The sequence below is a fragment of the Syngnathus typhle genome, linkage group LG14 (assembly GCF_033458585.1).
Source record: "Syngnathus typhle isolate RoL2023-S1 ecotype Sweden linkage group LG14, RoL_Styp_1.0, whole genome shotgun sequence".
Lineage (NCBI taxonomy): Eukaryota > Metazoa > Chordata > Actinopteri > Syngnathiformes > Syngnathidae > Syngnathus > Syngnathus typhle.
This window is the reverse complement of record NC_083751.1, coordinates 496862-520454: the sequence shown is the minus strand read 5'-3', so window position 1 is coordinate 520454 and position 23593 is coordinate 496862. Positions and strand designations below refer to the sequence as shown.

At 44.2% G+C, this 23593-nt stretch overlaps 1 protein-coding gene across 7 annotated transcripts in view; it reads right to left on the bottom strand.

Annotated features, from left to right (window-relative positions):
* Nucleotides 1-13784, bottom strand: part of lrp8 (low density lipoprotein receptor-related protein 8, apolipoprotein e receptor) — a 50944-nt gene extending 37160 nt beyond the window's left edge. For all 7 annotated transcript variants that reach the window (XM_061297522.1, XM_061297525.1, XM_061297530.1 and 4 more), the window contains exons 1-2: nucleotides 13534-13784; nucleotides 12720-12845 (exon numbers count right to left, since the gene is read on the bottom strand). In XM_061297522.1, the coding sequence (XP_061153506.1) occupies nucleotides 12720-12845; nucleotides 13534-13600 (193 nt within the window). In that variant the 5' untranslated portion in view covers nucleotides 13601-13784. The remainder of the gene's footprint in view (nucleotides 1-12719; nucleotides 12846-13533) is intronic.
* Between the last annotated feature and the right edge of the window lie 9809 nt (nucleotides 13785-23593).

The following is a 23593-nucleotide window of genomic DNA, read 5'->3' as shown; positions in this document are numbered from 1 at the left end:
AGACTGCCGTGACCTTGTCTGAGCGCCGCATTTCCCATCTCCAGAGATCCGTATTTATTTAGGTCAAAAAAGTCTCCTCGTAACACAGCTAGGCTCTCACACTTGTGTTCACTGATAAGCATGTGTAAAGTTGCTAAGTTGAAATAGCACGTTAGAACGGTACACTCACTCATTTGTCTTTTATCCGGCGCTCTTACAAAACATCTATCAACATTTTTATGTTAAGTGCCTCCCTCACCTCATTTACAATGTAAATGTGAAATGATCTAGGATGTGGAAGAAAGGAAAAAGTAATATACACGTCTCTATCAGAGGTGGAAATGAACAGAGGCAGCAGTATCTGACAGCAAAACAGATGAGCCGTCAGCAACCTTTATGAGTGTGTGAAGAAACGAGCAGAGACAGCCACCGACGCCGATGCTGCTGCTGCCTCGATGTGGCTCTGAGAAGGGAAGGAGGTGCAAGAACAAAAGGGAGCCAGCGGGGCATGATGGGATGGATGCTAGGAGGGGTGCGGGTATCCTCGCAAAAGCAATTTGTTTTTCATCAAGATTAGCGAGCGATAGTCGCTCTCATTTCCCTTCAGCCAAATTTCAACTCCAATGAAAAGAAAGAGTTAGAGGCAAACAGGTAGATGGCAGCGATCTCCTTTCTTCTAATTCGCTGGCAAGATTACAGACAACAGCATCCAATACAAAAAAAGGATGCTAGCAAATTTCAACCATAAATCCAAATGCAAGATTCACATTAGTGCAATCCAAACTACGCATGGTATGAGACAATCAGGCAGGGATTTGCCTCAGCCTAAGAGCACCAAAAGTGCCACACCACAAATTGTAATTATACACAGTGGGAGCTGAAAGCATGGAGGCAATTACTTGCACATGCTAATTTGAAATGATTAAATGTCATCAATAATGCATTGACCGAGCGTTGGTATTACAAAGTTTCATAACTGTTGTGTGCACAACTCATGAATAATGCAGAAAGCCTTGTAATGGCCTATTACTGACGGGGAGCAAAAGTAACACGCACTAGATAGCAACTGGGAAGGAAGGTCAAAGAAAACAAAAAGCTTTGAGGACCGATTGTGATCATGCTTTCATTTCATTTGACGTTTTCGAGCTCGCATTTTTTCTTGGCCATCATGGCAAATCAAGGGGAAGTGAAATTTAGTGAGGAGGGCAGAGCATGAGCTTGCACTTTCATTCAAAATAGAGAAACATTCAAAAGAACATCAAGTCTGCTCTCTTTTTGGGTGTCATCCGTTACCTCCGGATGGGACAAATGACACCATCTGAATTATTTAACGTAAGAGCATTGCTTTGGCTAACTAAATTCCAGTGTGTTTTATGATGCGCGAGATTTGATGCAGAACAGAATCCCTTTATTGTAGGCATCTCAGCGACGCTTCTGACAACCTAAGGCCAAAAGACAAGGGCACGCAGGGAGGGAGGGACGCATTGATCATTTCAGTCATTTGTTTTACGGATCGGCGATTACGCGCCGTACAATATTTCTTCGGGCAAAAGCAGACTAAGCGGAAAAACGATATACCCAGTATAAATGGGAACTTTTTTTTGATGGATAATCCAAAGAGAGAACACGGCACTAAGCATTTTAAAAGAGCAGGACAAAGGAAGTTTCTGTGTTTCATCTGGCACTGCAGTATCCATCTTATCATCCATCCCTGGTGAACTTGTATTGAGGTCAAGAAGAAGAAGAAGCAGGATGGAGGCAGAAATGGGAGTAGAATAATGGCGTGTTGATGCAACAAAGAGATTGAGAAAGTCAAGAAATAAACCACTCATACGGCACTGGCTACCATTTCCACCGCTCCTGCTGTGAGTCCTGGGAAAGTAATGCTGTAAACTCAAAATGGTGTTTTGATTGAAGCCAATTTATAGTATGTCGTGCTGCTGGCCAAAGCACTATAGAATAAAAAGGGTCGCATTTCTTTGTTGTTGGTCTCACACAACTAACCTTGTTAGGCATTGCGTTGCATCTGCTGTAACTACTGTAGAAGCTTTGCTTTGTGGCCGACTGGCCAGACAACAAGATGAAAATAAAATAATCCTTTATTATTCCCTCAATGGGGAAACTCCTGTGTTAGCAGCAGTACACTTACATGCATGCGGGGAAGGGGGTCAAAGATTTAAAAAAGGAAAAGGAATATATATCATTAAAAACATATTGACAGTATATACACAATATACAGTGGCGATAAAAATATGCAAATATTTTAAAAGGCTGAATCCATGCCTGGGTGAGCAAAGCCTGAATATCAGCATATTTGCCATCAAGGGATAAGCGAGTGCTTATTCCGACCGCCGCTTTGTGAGAAAAGATCCTAAAAGGTAGCAAGAGTCACCATTAGGCTTGAAATGGGCACATGACAATTTGCAAATTTGCATCTCACGCAATGAAAAGCACAACAGAGAATTTCTTTTCAGCTTTTCCCATGACTGAACCACGCAGACGATGATGATATTCTTCAAAGAAAATATAATAGTGAAGCTAGAATACTTTTCTGTGATAACACACAGGCTTATATTCATCATGAGGAACATTTGGATTGATGGAGATTTTTCCCAATGACAAAAATGATAGATAAAAAGAAAAACAATGTATATCAATAGATAGTATAGGAGACTGAACCTTGAGAAGCCAAAGGTAATAAGGCAGAGATGGAAAGTGGGATCACGCAATGACTCGACGGGGAAACGTGGGAGTGTGCTTTCACATGAGATCTGCAGAACAGCAGTGGCAGCTCTTGTCATTCAACTAATAGTGGCTGGGGTTCATCTCAAGGAACAAACACAGTCTTTTTCTCGCAGAGAAAATGGACGAGGGGCAAGAAAAGGAAAAGCAACAAAGCAGAAGTGCATCAAAATGACTTTGGCTCCATCAGCCGCTCACACCCCGTGTCACTCGACAGGAAGGCTCGTTAGTGCAGACCACGCCTTGGTCGTTGGAGCAGGGATAAGAGAAGCGGTGAGGGGAAGAACGATAGCGACTGCTGTAAGCCCCTCCGTCATAATCAGCCCCTCATCATTTCAAGCCAAAGCAAAAGTGCTTCTTCAGCCTTATTTGAAGCGTGCTTCCGATACTCTAGTCCATCGCTGCTATCGCGGTCCGTCGTGCTTATTTTCGCCACGCTTCCGTCATCTCATATGGAAATTGAAACTTATTAAACTCATTGAGCTTTCGTTAAAACATTCAAATGGCAAATTCAGATTTGGGAGCCCTACTGTAGGCTAGCCATGGAAGCCATGGAATTTTCTCACCTATAATGAATGGAAGTTTCTTGCAGATTCATTAGTTACGTATAGTAGCAGACAAACAAACAAAAGTATCATGCTCAATTTAGGCCAGTAGATTGACTTGTGCATATTGATGATTTCTCACTTAGCATACAAAGGCATCTTCTTTCCATCTCACCTTGACCTTTCCCACTTTGGCTGTAGCAAGAAATCTGCCAATATGGCAAAGACTGTGTGTTATTCTTTGCAGACTGCAATGATAATAAATAAGGGTTCAAATGCAATATAGTGGTCTGGAAAGTAGCAAGACTTTTGTGTAATAAGAAAATGCCTCCCTGTCCAAATGTATAGACATTGCCCTGGAAAGTAGCAAGACTTGTATGTTATACATTTCCATTGATAAATTGCACGTTGTTATGGCAAATACGTACATGTGGAATAGATTGATTCAATACAAAGGATTGGAAGAGTCGCAGGGCAATAATACGAGGCAGCAGTTGAAAATGAGCCAACAATTTGAATGCAAAAGCAATAAAAACGATTCACCATCATTTGGATTTTTAAAGCCCTATTAAATGTCATACCTGGAAATGCTGCAGTATAATGACTTTGTGCATTACAATAATGTATGCTTTCAAAATGGATCCAAGGTGTGCGAGATGATAATGATCCTGACAAATTGATGGAGCGCTAAAACTGATAGCATATTTTCCCGGAACTGATATTTAAAACTTGTGTTTGTCAAATTAAATATAATGAAGCATGAATAAAAGGAAGCACTAAAAGATACGTTTGAGACATTGCTTTCACTTGATCACGCTGTCATTTCTTCATTGGGAGCTATTGTACAAGAGCAGTAAAAGCAAGATAAAGAACCATTTGCTTGGTCTCCCACTCAGCCCCAAAATGCGTGCGCAAGGGATTGCAGGCAAGAGGGACGGACGAAGGAACGCCACCGTATCTAGAAAGAGGAAGCGTCGTGGATTGCAAACAGCTTTGATATAATAGGCTCAAGAAGGTCAAATGAGGATGGCGAGGTCAAAGGACTGACTGCTGTGTCAGGCGTTCAAACGGAGGTCAAAATGTATCATCTGCATGACTGGAACTTCAAAGGTTATTGGGCAGGAGACTGCTGGGGTGCAATCAAGCACATAGACAGACTCACATCGCTTTTAATAGGACTTTTCACTTGGAGAGAAAATACGTCATCAAGGAAAGCGACAAACTCAGCTGAAATCTCCTAAGTGAATAATGACCATCATCGTACCTTTTAGAACTTTAACAGCAGCTACAGACGGTATTTTCTTCTCTCAATCCTATAAACGTCTCAAATGACCTTGGCTTTCGAGCGTCACCTCTTGAATCAAAAGCTATTCAAAATTTAGCACGGCTTGACATGACTTTTTTTTTAACGTAGCCTTCACTATCCTTAGAAATGTCGACACACATGACCATAGACAGAAAATAGAAAATCTTTTGGGGTTTCTGCAAACTCAGCAGACCCGTTAGAGGGTGCTGTTTACAGCGGATGGCAAAAATCCATTACCCAATTTCAAGGCAAGGATTAATGAAGGGATGTAAACTGACATGAGATTGGAGACCGATAATCCCTTCAAAACGATAACCCATGTCGGTGTGAATGTGGCACGGCAGATTAACAACCATTGTTGAGTTCCATCTCCAATAATCCTCCACGTGAAGCATTCTATTCCTGTTGCACTACAAGTTGTACATTTCTATCAATCCATCGCTAGAAACTCACACTTTAGATGACATTACGACTAAGCCAAGGAGCTGAAGAACAGTCCTGATGTTGTTGTGTTGCTTTGCAAAGGGTCAAATTCAAATAAAGATGGGATGACATCGGAGAAACCCGCATTGGAACGGAAACCGTGCTCCGGTCCCAAGGTATCTTTTGCACGTTGCATGTGCCAGGCACACCTTTCTCTCCATGTCCTAAGGCCTCATTGAGATGGATGGCAGACAATGAGCCTAATTCCAAAAGACTGAAATGAGCATGAAACGCAGGACGACCTTCATTAAGAACCTGTGGGTTGCGATAAGGCTCCAGCCAGGGACCAGACAAGCCAAGCATCCATCTTACACAATGAGCACACTGTGACACCGCGTAGATTAACGCTAAATGAAAGCCAAATCAGACCAAGAAGCTGTACGCTAGGATTTAGACAAAACAGTGGAGATAAGCAAAGGATGAAGAGGAAAGTCACTCAAAAAACATTTGACGTGGGCGAGCGAGGGCTGAGTGGCAAAAGAATAGGAAAGTAGAGGAATGCACAGTTGAGGCTTGTGGCATGGGCGCATTCTATTTGGATACTACAAAGGCTGAATGATTCAAATGCATCCATATATGTACATACAGTAGTATCCAAATGGAATGTGCCCATGCCACAAGCCGAAAAATTCTTCTCCGCTTTGGTGGAATCCTACTAATAAGTAAAACAGAGCTACATCTGAGCTCTGACCCTTATGTACAGTTTGTCAAGAGGAAAATGTGCATGACGTTTTGGAAAATCACAACTTGTTGTTGGTTAATGGAGTGACAAACACAGTGAGGAATCTCCCCTTCGCTCGCTTAGATGAGGGTGCTTTTAATAATGAGCAACATGATCCAGCTGGAGTGAGCAGCAAGAGTATTTACTGGGCAAGTAAAACAATGGTGAGAAGGTAAACATGAATTGGAATATGAATTGAAGATGATGCCCCCCCCCCCCCCCCCTCACGCACAAGGGGGTAATCATCCATTTCCCCTTCATCGTGTGACACTGGGAGCATTTTAAAATTGCGTGTGTATGTTTGTGGCTGGCTGGCAATCCCTCTCCATGTGTCCATGTGGCAGATGGGCTCTCATAGCAGAAGTTCAAATCTGGTGCTAGGGAGAGAGAACGGACTTTTGGATGTGATAACCTTCACATGTTCCAATCCTATTTCAAACTGCTCCATGCAAGTACGTAGATTGGCTGGGTGAAGGCCCAACCAAAGCTGACCAAAAGATTGTGCAAATGCTTTTTATTTGTAACGTAATTACCAGAGCAGTTTAGTCCAGATTGAGCTCCTTGTCAATTTGAAATGAATTTACAAATTGTGAGGAGAGGAAAGAGAGACAGATGGTACTCGCATAAGGGGTGGGACATTACAAACGGGCACGCTCAGCTGTGGAGCTTCTGCTCACCTTTTTTGTCTGGCTTCGAGATTTAGAGCAAAGCAAAGCAAATTGATGCTTTGCATGATTTACAATGAGAAAAGTCAGCAAGAAATGGATGTATTTGCATAACGTGATTATAAGCTGCACCGGAGCTGCACTGAACTATGTGACCTGAGTAAAAGACACAAAGGCCTTGCTGAAGTTCGCCCGAGTCCACCACTCACTTCGACAACATATGGTAGGTAGCACACCAAAATAACAAGTGTGCAGTTCAAGAGCACTTGATTCATTTCAAACATCAAAGCCAGGACTGAAAGGTATGAACAATTTGACGCAGGGACAAAAATGGGATTGCGAATCAGCCAATAAGTGGCTTGTGGACGTGACAGGCACTAATTTGGTTCCAGTACAATTTGGTCAGGCCTCGGATTGAGTCAAGTACTAACATCAATGTCCATTGGTCACGTCTCAAATGGACTTTGTAGACTTTTTGCTCACTCTCTCACTGGACACAACCTTTCTTTCCCGTACACTTCTTTCATTTGATGGGATGTATGCAAAAGGCTTCCTGATGGTCCCAAAGTTTGCACGCGCCGGTGCCATGGTCAATTTGTCCTTCCAATAACCTCGTCGCCCAATGACATGCTGATTCCGCTCTTTTTTTGCCCTCAGCTACAACTCGCCCCATTCTTTTGTTGCCCTTCCTGCGTTCATTCCTTCTCTTCTCCCTCCCTCTCGCTCGCTTTCATCTTTCCCTTGGTGTTTCTCCCGGCTTCTGAAGTTATGCCACATTCGGCCTGCCAATGAAGAAGAAGGAGAATGAAGGGATGAATCTGGGTCACAGGAGGCCATGCATTTCAAGGCTCTACTCCACAAGTCAAAAGGAAATTGATCTCTGGCTGGCCTCCTCTCCTATTCGCTTTAGGACCGGCACACACAGCCCATGGGTGAGTCCATGGCTCTCGCTCTCTCTCTCACTCACTCACGCCTGCACACACACACACACACGCACACACACACACACACACACAGCCCATGGAAACAGGGTTCATCTGCCGCACTTTTCCAAAGCAGCAGGTGCAGCCATGCTGAGATGCAACATCACGCGGTCAAACAGCGGGTTTCATCCCCTTACAGCACTGTTTCTGTGTGAAAGAATGTTCCTGCTCCATTGGCACGGTGCATGCACGGCTAACCTAGACCGCTACCAAACACAAATGCTGCAATGCAAAGTAAATATCAAAAATGTCCAAAAACAACATGTTCAACACGTTTCTCATTATATTTGTATTATAATCAAGAGTCCGGTGCGGGAATGCGTTACAATCCCAGCTTGCGTTGCTCGGATGAGCGAGAGAGAGAGCGAGAGAGAGAGAGAGAGAGCGGGAGGCCTCCTATTGAGGAGGTGTCACTACTTCCAAACATTGTAGCTATACATCCAATGACACGAGTCAAGGGCAATGCTAATCAGAGAGCACAAAAAGGGACTTCTTGCTGAAAACATCTTCGGAAGTGAAATAGTCCAAAAGTAGACGTTGAAGAGAAAAGCCCAGGAAATCAAACAACTATTCACTTCAATACACGAGAGATTGGAATGCACCAGTTTTCTTGCTTTTGTAGTTGGCCAGTGGCATGTTAACAAAGCAGACACAAGAGTGAAAGCAAGGCTATGGCCGCAACAGGACAATCTTCATTTCTTCTTGCAGGCGCTGGCAAAAGAGACTCAAGTGAAGTGATCAAGGAATTTTGTAAAATCCTATTTATACACACACACAACTAAAATGGACTCCAAGCAAATGTTGCAATCTATTACCACCCGCTGGTCTTTTTGAGTCCCGGAAGTTGTGGCCGTAGTTCAAGAATGGCCATGGAGTAATAAATTAGCAGCCCGCTCATGACTCGAGTAATCGATGGAATAAGAGATTGTACAATTTATTCTAGAAAGATTCATTCGTAACAGCACTAATTACATTAAAAGGAGTTAACCTTGAGCCCATATTACGTGTACATGTGTTCAAATTGATTTGTTGTGTCCATAGGATATTGGATTCATGTACAAGCGTCCTCAGTTTGTTTCTAATGCCTTAAAGCTTCTCTCCATCTTGTCAGCAGGTGCTCGCTCTGCTTACAATAATCTGGGAACAAACAAATAGGCAAATTCTTGTCAAAAGGTGCGTGTACACCAAACACTAGCTTCTACTTCCATCTTTTTTAACATCATGGTGTGTGTCAATAGTTTCATTGAAATGAATTGTATTTTTCTTTTATTGAAATGAATCCAACTGAACCCATGTTTTGTCCTTGGCCAGGAAAGGAAACACTGGAGAAAAAAAAAAGAGGTGAATAAAAACAATGTACAAATCAGGGAATAGTCTTTTCAAATAAAAATCCCCCTCCAAAAATATCAAAGACATGTAGAACGTCATGGTGGCGTCAAACCAGCACACGGGTATTAAGAGGGATGTTTTATGCAACGGGGATTCTTAGCCGATTTCACGTCACTCCTCATCGAAATTTGCCGCTCCAAAATCAGATTAAAGCAAATGTGAATAACATAACCGAGAGATACATAGGCGTGCGTATATTTGGTTAATCTGAGCTGCAGATTAATGCCATGATACTGTGTCAGTGGGGGCTCGGGGGTCAGGAGTAGCTCACAATCATAAAAATGCAATGACAAATTTCAAAGCATGCACATGTTGAGCTGTTGAACTCAAGCAATTTGGGAGTCTTCTAAATTGAAAGGGGACAAATGATGGAAAATGGACTTTTCATTGCTTGTATACACACACACAGTTTGGTCTCTGGAGTTTGTGTTCACCCATCAAGTGTGAAATTAAACAACGGAAAAGAAATCGGCGCTGCCTGCCACATACGCAAGTCTCCACAGTCATTGACGAGTGCAATTTGGCGGCATCGGCTCCAAAAGGAAAACTAGAAGGCCTGCTGTATTTGCAAGGGCTGATGGCAGTTACTTGTTTGGATACAGGGCGTTAACTGCTAAGTGTACCCCCCTTGGCTCCGCCTTTAGTTGTCATGGTAACAAAATGTATACTTTCCACGGGCAGTCCCAGTCAGCAGTGGCTATGTGAGGAAGGATGATGGGGGCTGGCGGACTTGCATGAGGCAGGTTGCTTCGAATCGCTTGCTTTCCTGACAGCAACCGAGACTGGACACGGATTTCTCCTCATCTATCTTGATATCTGTCACACTCCATCATTGGTGGCACGAACACGACATCTTTCATCTTTGTTCCTGGTCGCTGTGAGATGTCCACCTACCAAGAGCATTTCTTTTTTCCTCCAATGCCCAACTTTCCAAAATCTTTTTTTTTTCCTGTATGTACAATCAAATTGAATTTCCTTGAAATCAATGTCTGCATGTTTATTATTTTTGGGTGGATGTGTAAGAAGAAATATGACGTGTTTCTCAGAATAGTCTGGATGTGTTCATTTAACACCAAATTAGAAAGCACCAAGGGGCATTTGAACAAATCGCAACATGACAGCGAGCTCAGAGTTGATAGGAATGAATGCACTGGCGATACCCGCAAAACAAAGGTAGGACACACATGTGTAACACATGCAAATTGGCCTTCCAATGGAGCACCGATACACTGAGAGAGACAGGATGGCCCTAGGCCAGCACTGACCTCAGCTAAAATTACCTCAGTGCTGCTTTGCACTCGTGCACCCAACACTTATTCAGCATCCTCAATACTGTTGCTTGATAGTGTGTGTGATACCGGCTTTGGCAAAGGGCAGTCTCTCACACATCTGACAAAATGCTCACAGCAAACATTTGATTCATATCAATCATATGTAATGTCTTGACATGGAAACGGGATGAAGCCATTATAAAATCAAGGTTTTCTTCCAAGCCAATTCTCAATCGGCGCTTGCGTACGTGTACACGTGACAGAAAGGACACCCCACGACTTGCACACTTAAATGCAGAGCGCTAGCGTGAAATGCGTTGTGATGTGCCCCCTCCATGGGAAAGGGCTGGGTGACTGCTGAAGAGACGCTGGCCCCCTTTGACCTGCCCAGCTTCATTGTCATGCGCTTGCACACATTCACGTACCGCTACTCAGTGCGCGCACACGTACAATGAAATAAGCGCTCAAAATAATCAATCATGATCGATCTTCAACAGTTCCTTAGTTATTTAAGGCAAATTGAAAGTTAACATAGCTGATTTTGATGGTGGCACAAGGATTAGGCATGTTTAAATCCACTTCAATCTGCTGTTGAAATGATCAGGCCTCTTTTTTTCTGGATTCTCCAACTGAAATATAGGTCATACCGAGGAGACGAGAGGAGAGGAACGTTCACAAATGTTGAGCGCTACTGCCTGCCTACATTCACAACAAAGAAAGCACGCGCATTCCCAAAAAGCCCCACGACGTCCACACGCACGCACGCACGCTCAACGGCGCTTTGCCGTCGTTTCCCTGGGCAACAAGAGCGGAATCTACCGTGTTGAGAATGGAGCTGGAGGAGAAAGAGGAGAGCATGATGGAAAGCACACATGACATCCCAATCTTCAGCAAGCATCTGTGCGAGAAGTCTGAGATGCTACCCAACAGTACATACATACTTGCCATCGCATTAAGTAGACCTGAAAAATACAGTCGTAAATAAAGAATGCTTTGTTTGAATCCATGCCGATGTCATGTCAGTAAGGTCACATGATTGGGGGGGGGGGGGTCAATGTTTGCCTCCAGAAAACAATGCAGTGTAATGCAGTGCTACTTTCGAAGCACACTTTATATTATGGCGCAGAGTACCTCAGGAATTGACTGCGACCGGTTTCGGAAATTGAATTGCATTCAGTCGAGCTAGTGAAGCCTAGCTTAGAATTGGGAAAGCCTTCCTTCATTCAAGTCAAGCAAACAGCTCACTTTGATGGGCTGTGTGCATGCAACATAATGTAACCCAGTAATGGCAATGAGAGACATTGTATTGTACATTTTGGTTTGGGGGGTTTTGGCCACCAGGACCATTCTTCCAAATGACATCCACATTAGCCCTGCTTGAACTGATTCAATCCTTTCTTTCCCTTTTTGCCTGAGACTTCCTTGCCACTGAGATTAGGTGGCATCGCAGGGTTAGGGTGCACAGTGGTGACATCTGTTGGAAGAGCTGGCACAGCGCCATCGCTCTGGCTACTGGATTTATCCTTGACCGAGCTATCAGCTGATGCTCATTCTGTGCGCAGTCTCTCTCGGCCCTTTGGCGCAGCTTTACTGGCCCGCGGGAAGCGCAAAAATGTCGGCTGAAGGAATCAGGGGACCAAAGCAAGTGCAAACAAGAATGCAGTACCCAACACAAGTGCATCGATCAAACGTTCATTCAAAGTGAGCGAGTGAAAGATGAGCACTGGTGCAAAATAGCAAATAATTGTCTTGATGTTTCAGCCAATCTCTTTGAGCAACTCTTTCTCCCAATGTGATCCGATTCATTCGAAATGTGACAACACATTGCAGGCAAGCGCAAACAAGACATTGAATAGCCCCAATCGCTCTCTCATTGAAAATGTCACAGCCATCGTCATGGGAAAGTGGTACAACGTTCAGGACCAGCGAGCGTTGCGGCAGACCGGAGTGAGGGAACGCAAGACAAGTGATGAATCAACTCATTCCGGCAATTAGTGCCATGACACATCCAGAAGCCATAATTACTCGGCTGGTTGTCCATGCAATTTGTTAAAGGCATTCAGAAGCAGTGGGAGGGGAAAATGAACGTGCTTTGTTTTTTTTTTTTCTTCCCTCACTTTTTCTTGGACATTTGCTCCAACAATGACCATTCTACGGTTTTCTCTATTTCATTATCGTCAACAGAAGTGACCTTGAAAACAAAATCCAGCCACTTTCTTGAAGCAGTAATACTTGCATTCATAAAAGCTCAATTCTTCATCAGACAGTCGAATGGCATATGCGTATTACTTGAATTGCATTTGTAATCCTATTTCAGGCAAGAATGACCCGACCGTTGCATAGTGGGCAAATCATTTGAGCGTCCTGCGTAGCAGCTGAAAGGTAAAAACAGCCATCTAATGTATGCGAGCTATCAGAGGGCAAAAGCCACGGACGGACGGGAGAAAAGAGAGTCCGAATTAAGGAAATTCCTGCGGCCATATGACCTTTTGTCCTGCACACTGATATCGAAATGGGATTCCAAAGGGGCCCAGCGAGGAAAGTAGCTTATTTTCAGCAAGACAGCGCTTGACAGGCAAATCCTTGCATGAGCGTCATTTGAAACGGTCAGAAAGACATTCTTGCGACTACTTACGACACTTCTCCTCGTCGCTGTTGTCCGAGCAGTCGTCATCGTCGTCGCATCGCCAAAGGCTTGGGATGCACCTTCCGTTGTCGCACTTGAACTGGCCGGCTTCACACTGTGATTCGCTATGAATTCCTGGGTTGGAAGAAAACAAAGAGTCACTCATCATCTTCCAATTATTGCTTGTCACAGTGACAATGGAAAATGAAAAGGTTCATTGCAAATAATCATTTGCTTCACTTTAATGAAGAGGTCATGTTTTCACAGCTCCTTCACATTTCAATATCTTCTCGTGTGGTCTCAAGTTTTACTTTCGGGTTTTATTGACACCATTTATTCCACTGCACTATTATCTCGGACTCATTTGTCCTTTTTGTTTGAGCAGACTACGTTTGCTCGGAAAGAGTTTGGACCCCACATTTTGTGGCTCGGCAGGCGGGCAGGTAGGCAGGCATGCAGGCAGGCTGGCAGGCAGGCAGGCAGGCAGGCAGGCAGGCAGGCAGGCAGGCAGGCAGCCACGCAAGGCAGGCAGCCACGCAAGGCAGACAGCCCATAGTTCCCACTGACAGCCATCGTGCATGCCCTGCATAGACAACACGTGCAGGCAGTGTTCGTGGAGGCTCCACCTGCCTGCCTGCCTGCCTGCCTGCCTGCCTGCCTGCCTGCCTGCCCCCCGGCACATTGTCACCTTGTGTCACCGCTGCGGTTCCGTTTATTTTGATGATGGCAAGTCTCTCCCAAAACACGGGCATGGGTCGTCTTGCAGTGCGTGATCCCACTCGCTCAGTCACTCGCTCGCTCCCGATGAGGCAAAGCGTCTTACCTTTCGCGCAACGGAGCTCCATAAGCAGCAAATGGAAGAGTAGGAGCTTGCAGAATTCTCTCCACATCTTTAAGTCCTTCGATTGATCATGCAATGGAAAGGCCGCCGAGTGACCCTGCAAGGATGTCGCTGTGTCTCGATCACAAAATGTGTGTGATCCGCTGGGCTCGACTCGATCGGGTTCCCTTCTTTCTCTGCCTGCGCGTCCGCTGTCGGCTGCCGTTTGAATGCGTGACGTTTGTGGGCGGGATAGCCGAGCCCGAGCCGAGCCGTGCCGATCCGACGGTGGGTGCTGCGTGCTAATTGGCAGTTAGTTTAAAAACCTGCTTGGGAGGTCCTACCTGCTGCTGCTGCTGGTGGTGCTGCTGCTGCTGCCGCTCGCTGCTGAGTCACGATGACAAAGAAAGACGCGTCTTGGAATAGGATGAAGACATCTTAGGCGCGTCTCGCGGGTCCACTCCAAAGTTGCATGTCATCCACATACAAATTGAATGTTTCTCAATCATCGCTCAGAAATAAACTAGTGGCATGTGCAAACTACACGAAAAAAAGGAAAACAACGAAATATGAGAATTGATATATTTGTCTTCTAGTTCATCTTGCAGCATTCATAGGAGAGACGGAACATTTGCAAGTTATTCAAGCTTTGAGACTCGTGCAGTCAGTGAAATGACTTCTTTAGATATGCAGTGAATAAAAAGTAGGATATGAACAATAGGATATCTGCACTGCAGCACGAAGCGCTTCGAAGCAATTGGGGCTTGCTTGCTTGCAGGTCAGCTGCTTGCAGGTCAGCTGCAGCTTAACATGGCCCATGTTTTTCAAATCACCTCAGCACATAAATAATACACGTTCTGTAACTTTTGTGCAACCGTATTTCAATTGCAATTGCTTCAATCGGAAAGTTTTGGGTGTGAAAATAGGTGATGAACTTTTTGGAAAACGCTGCTATAATTGACGAATTTCAGTCCGATTGTTTCTCGCGTGGGATGCCGACAGCTGGTATTGGCCTGCATCCCCTCCCCTTGAACTTGAGCGCCATATGATTCATGCAGGCAAAAGTACCACAAATGTATCCCGCGTCATCTCTCATCCATCAAGCCCAGAGGAATACAGCATTTGTGCGCTGCCCTGCAGTAGCAATGAGCTCCAAATAAGAAGGTGAACTAGAGCAGAAGGGCAAGTTGGCTGCGCACACTCGTTGACAACAAACACACAAACCGACAGACAGACAGACAGACAGACAGACAGACTGCAGGTTTCCAATTCAAAGAGTCAAATGTGGCACGTTTTTAGTATACAACAAATATTGTCTCGAGAATCCAAATCAGAAGAATCAAACAGCTACAATCATGTTCATAACTGGCAGGGAAATTAGAAATGACTAGCCGGGATTTACATCTCAGACTTTCCAGCTGAGCCTCAATAGTGAGCGCCCGCACGCCCGCACGCCCGCACGCACATCTGCTACCCCGAAACGAATGTTGCCATTCTGTTCAGATATAATGTCAAGCCTTCCAATATCCTAGTTCCCCCTTTTTGCAAATCATTGTCATGGTTACGTTTTGACCTTTAACATACAAGCCATGCGCATCTTGTGAATGCATGTGACTTCCTCCCATGTGTCATCAGCGTGACCTTTATACGTGACCATTCATTTGTATTGGCCATCCTTTGAATGATGCGAGACAAAGCTAATCTGACACAACTGCTAACCAAGTGAGGTTTAAGAGCGAGCGAGCGAGCGGGGGGCAGGAAAATTGCACTTGCACTCATCCTCTTTCAACACTCAACTGTTTCAGATTTTTGTATTTTTCCCTTCCCGGACGTCAGTGCTGAAATGGTGTTCATCGGTCATCCCTCCCTTCCTCCCTGCCTCCCTCCCTCCCTCCCTCCCTATTGCAATGCATCTTGGCTGCAGGACATTGAGCAAGTCAGACTTGATACCTTCAGACCTTTAAAGTGATTACTTTCCCACTCTTGTCTCTTTATCTGCCTCTATTTGTCTCTGTTCTCATTTGGTTCTTTGTCTTTCTCTCTCTCTCTGTCAGCAAATGCTCTATCTTTTCTGCAGAGCGTTTCTCCGTGTAAATAGTGTATTGGCACAGTACTTGTGCACAGCTCTGCCATTACAGCTTGTGAGCCAAAAAGCAGGATTCCATGATTGAGGTCTTGTCGCTAGCTGGCTAGGTGCCCGCTGCAGGGGAAAAATGCACCGTATGAAATGGCCACCTCATTAGCAAAATATTTCAAAATAGATTTACAGAAGCATGTGATATCATTTTGGATGCGAATTGAAATGAAAGATTAAAGATGAAAGAAAATCAAACACGACTGTAATTGAATCAGTCCGACAGTTAACAGACCCATTCCTACAGAAAGGGGTTTTCACTTTTCAGCTTTCAGGAGACATAATTACCACACGCAGCCTAGAAATAATATCTCGCCACATAAACCCCATGTATAATTCAAAAGTCCAAAATTCCTCATGCTCTAGTAATCTGGTTAAATAATTTGGGATTACATAGCCACCGTTAGAGCCATGGCAGATCCCTGCCTGCCTGCCTGCCTGCCTGCCTGCCTGCCTGCCTCCCGTCGTGTGCTACAAAGGGCATTTGAGACCTCCCTCCATGTACGGACGGATCATCTCTGAGTGGCTTCAGCAATCAACACAAGAATGGGTTCATAGTAGGGGTGTAAATCGCGGGTTTTGTCACGATACGATATCATATCGATACAAAGTGCTTATTTTAACACTGAACTTTGATGTTGTGTTTTTTTCTTTAAATGTGCATCAAGATTTGTGCTCCCTGAATATTTGATCACCGCATGGCAGGATTTACAAACTGCAAGTGTCTTGTCCATTGAGTCATCTTTTCTTTGGAATCCAAAGTGCTTCCAAAGAACGACTTGAAGCCTAAAGGGGAGGAGATTTCCTCGTCTTTTTGGACACTAGCCATACATAGCACCAGCCCAGGAGCCGCGTACGAGTTGTCGACTCCCCTTTCACGTGCCTGCTCTGCTCCCAACACAACACGCCGCTCACTGCTCCCGGAAAGAGGACGCAAGCAACAATGAACTGGATTTCAAAATCAAGTCGCGTCTAATGTCCCAGGTCAAACACGGCGATATAAATCGATGTTTACGTTTAGCATCGATGCCAATAAATCGTAGAGCCTTATATCGATGAATCGATGTGTATCGATGAATCGTTACACCCCTAGTTCATAGGATGTGGAATTGTGTGTTAACAGCTAATAGGAATGTTTATTGCGCCCGATATGCGACATTGACTCAGGCGCTTTAATGACAAAGCGCAGCGTGAGGAGTCGTTAAAAGCCAAAGGCTGTATTTTCTCATTTGCCATGTCAAACAAATTCCACATGAAGGACATTTTTTTGTAGATCATATTCATGGAGTGAAACACAAGTGCAAAAGGTGCCACTAGAGCTTCTTTCCTCTTCACTTTTCATCAAGTCTAAATCAGAGGGAATGTTCTCATTTGAGCCTTTTTCCAACGGTTTCCCCAAATGTTCTTTCCCTTTCACCAATATCAGGGTGCAGACAGCAGCGTTGCTTCTTCCCATTTGGAGGATTTCGATATTCTCCAGGTAACCAGGAGACAGAAGGAAAGTGAGAAAAGAGAGAGGCTGCTACAGGTCGGATTGAAAGGACACAAAGCAGCCAGCGAGCAGGGCAGAGCAGGGCAGGGCAGAGCAGGGCACTCCTCAACCTTGCCATCCCCTGGGAAGACGTATTGAAGGGAGAAGCCAGATCATTACGCAGAAAAGGGTGAAAGGTCACAGCAGGGAGCAGTCTGTACAAGCAGAGGAGAATAGCACCTTAGCACACAAGGCTGGAGAAAATATATTTCTATTTTTTGATAATCACTTGCCGTTTGTTATTGTGATTATTATTAACCGGGTCGGACACAAGCCCCACTGGAATTCCTCGCAAACAAATGAAGCCATATTTGATTTTGGGCTGAACATAGCATTCAAAGAACTGAATATCTAGTTTCCTACTTTCATTATTTAGAAATAGGGAGAAGTGAAAAAAGGCCATTTTTTCCTGAGCAGTATCATCATCTCACAGCATTCACATTCAGCAACTTCATGATGACTGTAGGAATTGGAATGAACAATGACAAACGCATGCATGCTCAGTCAGCACTGCTCACTCACTCACTCTCTCTCTCACACCTCCACTATTCCCCGTGGGGCAGATCATAACATTATCCAGTGCAAAAGCAAAATATCCTCATCTAAATGCTAATCATAAACGGCCTTTGCAATTATTTTCTCACTGTGTCTAATTTCCATTCTACGTGGCTTACTCAACTCTCAAGCGTTTATGAATCATTTGGAAAGTGCAGACACCAAACGTGTGCAAAAACACAGTGGATGAGCAACTCAACGGGGATGGAAATGGAAAGCTGCAACACGCTAATCAAGTGACACTAGGCAGAGTAGGCCATAGGGCCCACCGACCGACCGACCGACCTGCCTCCAGTATTTCAGTGGAATTAAGAGGATGAAGAGTGAAAATTAAGATCACTTCTAATCCTTCAGTCAAAGCAGTAAACAGCTCAGCAGCAAGAACAAACTTGTTTACGGAAGGGGGAAAAAGATTCCGTGCTCACTTCTAAATAGATGTCGTATATTTGATCATCATTTGCTGGAAATAGCATTCTTCAAATATCGCTATAAGATTGTTGAAGGAAGAACTTTGCCGTCATGAATGTTGAATTATCGATGTACGTACGTCCACATTTTGTTTGTGGACGTATAGGTTGAAGGGAAGGATTAGCTCTGAGCCTCACTCGGTGTCCAAGCAGTTGCTGTTCTTCCTCAGGGATTAGTGTAAGGAAGGATTTAGACAGCGAGAATGAGGTTGTGCTTTATTCTTCTGCTGAAAGCATCAATTGCTATTTGATAGGGGTCTGCATTGACCACCACATGGTGCCACGACAAATTGGGTCAAGTACAGCTTTGGCTAGATAGCCTTGGTCATCTCTTAAACCCTCTTGAAGAGTGGCCATGCTGGAAGAAAGATGTCTCCTATGCCTTGTTGACTTTGGGGGGCCGGCCGGGCTAAGGACAGCCCGAAAAGGCAACGGGGCTTCTGGTGAGCATCTCGGGGGCACCCATGGGATGCTGCTGACCTCAACTTGGGACATTGTGAGTAGGTGGCTAGATGAGCTGTAAGAGCAATTCCAGCAACATTGATCAAACAGAGCTGGCTGACTCTTCGGCAAGGGCTGTGCTCCAACTACAAAGTGCAAAACACAAAGCATCCAATTCCAAAAAAACACATCTGCTTCTATACAAACTTACATCAAGAGCAATTTTGCAGGTTGAACAGCAACTTCACCATGTGTCCCTTCAACAACATATGTTCCTTTTCTTCACTGAATGGTTTGTCGCCGCAAGACAGATTATTTTGGCCATATGGTGTTTGCAAAGCGGAGAGAATCCCCAAAACACACAACATGGCAAGGTGGAGAGGGCAAGCTCGACTCTTTGTGAAAACAAAACGATGAGCACATTTACAACCTAACTGATAAAGTGTCTGGCCAAATATGGATGAGAGTAGGAATATTAAGGACGTTTTGAAAAATCACCCGCCTTATGCCTCCAATTCAATTTTTCATTTCTATTTGTACACTTGTCAGTGGGATCAAATTGGCCAATCAGAGAGAGCCAAGGTTGATTTCTACCTAAGTCATGTTAAGGGAGTAAGTTCATAAATACATTTTCGACAGAATGCCCATCTTAGGTTTTCAAAACTCCGAGTGCCAGCAATGAGATTGTGCAAAGGCGCTGCTGCCTTTTGGAGGGAGGACGACAATCGAGTACTTGGTCCAAAGCTCAGATGCGAATGCTTAGAGTATCCAGCGAGCATGATGCAAATGAGTGAAAGGGGCCAATGTTTCCGCTAATGCAAACAAGTCAACTAACACTTTGTGTGTGCCTACTGTACGTACCGTATGCATGCTGGATGATTGCTTTGTGCATGGAGTGCTACTACGTGGATGCTGGCTAGAAATACCCTAGCAACAATCAGGATAAATTGACATGGGTACCGTAATTTTCGGACTATAAGTCGCACCGGAGTATAAATCGCACCAGCCATAAAATGCCCAGAAAAGTGAAGAAAAAAAACATACATATGTATATAAGTCGCTCCTGAGTATAAGTCGCCCCCCCAAACTATGAAAACAAACGCGACTTATAGTCCGAAAATGACGGTAATTGCATCACCACAGGGAAAGGACTACTCTGTAGCAATTATTTTTTGTTGACCTTGGCGTACCCAGCAAGGATATTGGGCTTTGAGATGTCATGTTGTTGCGGACAAAATTCTCTATTTGCGTTCTACACCGTGTATTTGGAATCATCTGTGTGGGACCATGTGATTGTAGGAATGTGTGTGAAGCCATGCGGCCGGCAGTAGATCTCATCTTTACGCTGATGGGGATGAGCGATGGATTTAGCAGTGAGCCAGGGCAGCCGTTCAAGAAGCTAGCCTCGTTCTCTCTGCCGCAATCCCACATCAGCCCCGCAATTGGGGTTTAGCAATTTGCCGTTGGATTCAGCCCAATTTGACCAATATTCAGCCCGAGTAGGAACAGAAACATGGCCATCTTGACATGTTTGTTTGTTTTTTTTCCCTGGATTTTGATTTCGCCGTCATTTGCACAATTTTGACAATGAGGTGAATGTCATCGACTCTTTCGTATTCCTGCGGATAATTGAGGCTGGTTGCGAAAATAGAACACTAAAGCAATGTCATGCTATTCAAGAAAATGATGATGTTTGCCCAGTTCATAGAAGATGGTTGAACATCATGTAGAAGGACACACACGCACACGCGCACGCGCACACACTCGGTTGCAAACCTCACAGCCATAGCGTCAGGACTCAATCTTGAATATTTGAAGCATTTGAGTGCCAAGCACGAAATGCAAATCAGAGTAAGAATAGAAACGTAGCGTATCACCATCACTTTCATCATAATAGATGAAATGACTTTTTTTTTTTTCTTCTTCCATCCAAGCAATACAGAGAGCAAAGCGTGATGACAGAAAGTGCTGGGTGGCAGATAAGAGAATCAAAAGTGGCAACGGAGAGGAGAGGCAGGAAAAGAGGTCAGAATATTTCTGAGAGAGGGTGCAATTTTGAGGAGAGGAGAAATAGACAATTATGATCCGAAACAAAATGGCTTGCTCTGGATGATTAAAGAGCCAAGGAAGGAGATGAGATACATATACGACATGACAACTCCGGCGTGCAGCTGAGAGACTTGTCCCAACTTAGCTAACGAGTAAATGTGATTCATGATGTCGAGATGGACAGAGAAAAGACTCAGCCAACACGTGTCTGCCACAAGGCCTGCACAAAAGTCATGTGACAGAAATGATCTTTCCAAATACAAATGTTAAATTGAGCCTCTGTCTTGAAGAACAGCAAGAGTGCATCTTTGTCAAATAAAGAAGAGCAAGCAAAGAGGCTGACTGTGCTTAATTAAGCCGTCTGTATTGGGAGGAAAAACATTCATTGACATCCTCCAGAGTGTTTTGTCACTCTCGCGGTTGAGACTAATCAACATAAACTGCAGACAAGCAACTATACAGCTGCCAGAATACTCCTCCGATTCATTCAAGGCGATGGAGGCATGAATTTCTGCTAATGAGGCAAACAACGTTTGGGAAGGAAAATGTCAACAAGTTTACAATTAGAACACGAGTGAAAAATAGACTTCGAGGAGCATTGAGGAACAAAGCACAGCAACGTCATACACTAGTGCTACGTAGGAAAGGTCAAATGGAGTTTCTGTGGAGTGCTGTGGAAAACTGTGAGTGTCAGCAGAAAACCTTTGCAAAAGTCAGCCATTAGGATTTCAACAAATGTGTCCCCTCTCAATCTTGCTTGGCACTTGGGACATTTTCACTTGGTCTGTTTGTGCTGAAGCAAGTTACTTTTTTTTCTTTTTTATCGGATTATTGTTATCCTTAGCAGTTATGCAAGTGTTCTAATTCAGGGGATATAAATGCCTTCCAAATGCTGAGTTCAGCAAATTCAGGTTAGTTTTTACTTTGGGTCGTTGGGATTTTCACACCGGTATTGAAAATGCAAATGCAAATGCACACACACAAAATCATTTCATTTCAAGTCATTTACCATATTTTTGGAGAAACACTGACTGTATGCATCAAAACACACAAGTGAATATTTAAAAAAAACAACGGATCACTTTGGCTTGCTTCAATTCAACATTTCCAGCTATTTTGCACAACACGGATGTCTGTCTGTTTCAAATTCTTTGAGCAACTCAATGCAACGCAGTTGACATTTTCAATCATCCCGAAGCTATATGACGCAGAATGACGTCAAAGGAACATTTGACCAAACAGCTCTCGCTGCCTCTGTGGAGTTCCAAAAGATTTGTGAGTGAGTGTGTGTGTGTGTGGTCCGTGATTGCAGAGGCAACAGTGTGCAGCCACGCACTTCCTACAAGTATAATCCCTTGGAAGATTAGATAAGGCTGGATCGACTATTTTAACATGAGGGAGGGAGGGAGATTACGTGTGGAAACAAACCCTATCAGTTAGCAGTGGAAATGATCAGATTAAGGGAATTATTTTTCATATGACCTCTTTTGACTACATCTGTGCACAGACTCCAGAAGCACACGGCAGTAGTCCATCCCATCCCTTGGGCCGTGCACATCTGGAGGCTTTCGAAAAAAATAGATTTCATATATTTGTCTTGTATTTGATGCATTGTACGCCGAAGCGAAAATACACACACATTTGTGCAAACAGAGCCTCGAAGAATTGAAATAGTATGAGCTGCCTTGTTAGGCTCATGGATACACTCATGCACATGCAAAGTGAGTGTAGTGACACAGTGACACACTCACACATGGGAGCTGGACTCCAAAGCCCCACAGGAGAGGACAGGACAAAGCTGCAGGCCAAATGTGTTTAGTGAGTCTTTTACTCGCATGACTTTCCACGTGATATGGGGGCTAATGCGATATCATTAAGAATCGCTCATGCCGACACGTTCGCAAGGCTGACACACAACTAGAGGCAAAAAGTTCCGTCATTAATAAGGATCTCTATGTGGAATATTTCCAGAGTGGCTCTGATGAGATTGTTAACACTCGTGGAATGTGCATTTGCGCACACTTCACATAGAGAATACCTTTTGGACCGACCGGTGCTCTCGGACAATTCAATTCAATTAGGAAATAACCCATTTAATTCAAAAATATTCCCATTTTAAGAGTAGGCCATTTTTTGCAAAAGTGTATGTTTGTATAATTCATGCCGTTCTAATTCCATCTCTCCTTTAGAAGCAGTCAATCAAATTACACAAGAAATAACGTCTCAGTGTGATTATTTACTGTTGACAAGAGTGGATTTGATTTTTTTTGGACTACTTTGTGTCCTCACTCCAAAGTTTCTTCGTTGTGGTTTGTTCTTGATTTAGTTTGGTTTTACAATTCACAGCAGCAACTCAAAGAGTCATCATTTAGACGAGACATAAATGACCTGCGACAACACCAGCTATGCCGTGATGCATAATGTGCATGCTGCACGCTTACTAAACATTGAAAGGCAATTCTGCCTGCAATGAAAAACGATTTTTTTTTTTTGGCAGATGTTTCTAAACGCTCGAGGTAAGAGGTGCGGGTGATGACAGAGTTGGTCTAATGTGGGCCCCGTGTCAGTGCACGGCCCTTTGAAGCAATTGTGATGGCCCTGAGGCGAAGCTGCAGCTCATGACCGCTATCTCTGCTCCTTTCAATTCCTTCCTTGCATCTCATTCCTCCATCATTTTTGGATTGATCTGATATTATTCTTTCACCTTTTAAGGTTGTATTTCATCATCCAAAGAGTTAGCTCTGTCAAAGTTGCATCCATTTCTCCATCCCAGCCTTCTGTCATTTGGCTCTTTCTTTCATCCTATCGAGAAGCGCTGCAACCTGCAGCCGAGACTCCCCCCCCCCCCTGCCCTGTCCTCACCTGCATCTGTAATTCCACCTGGCC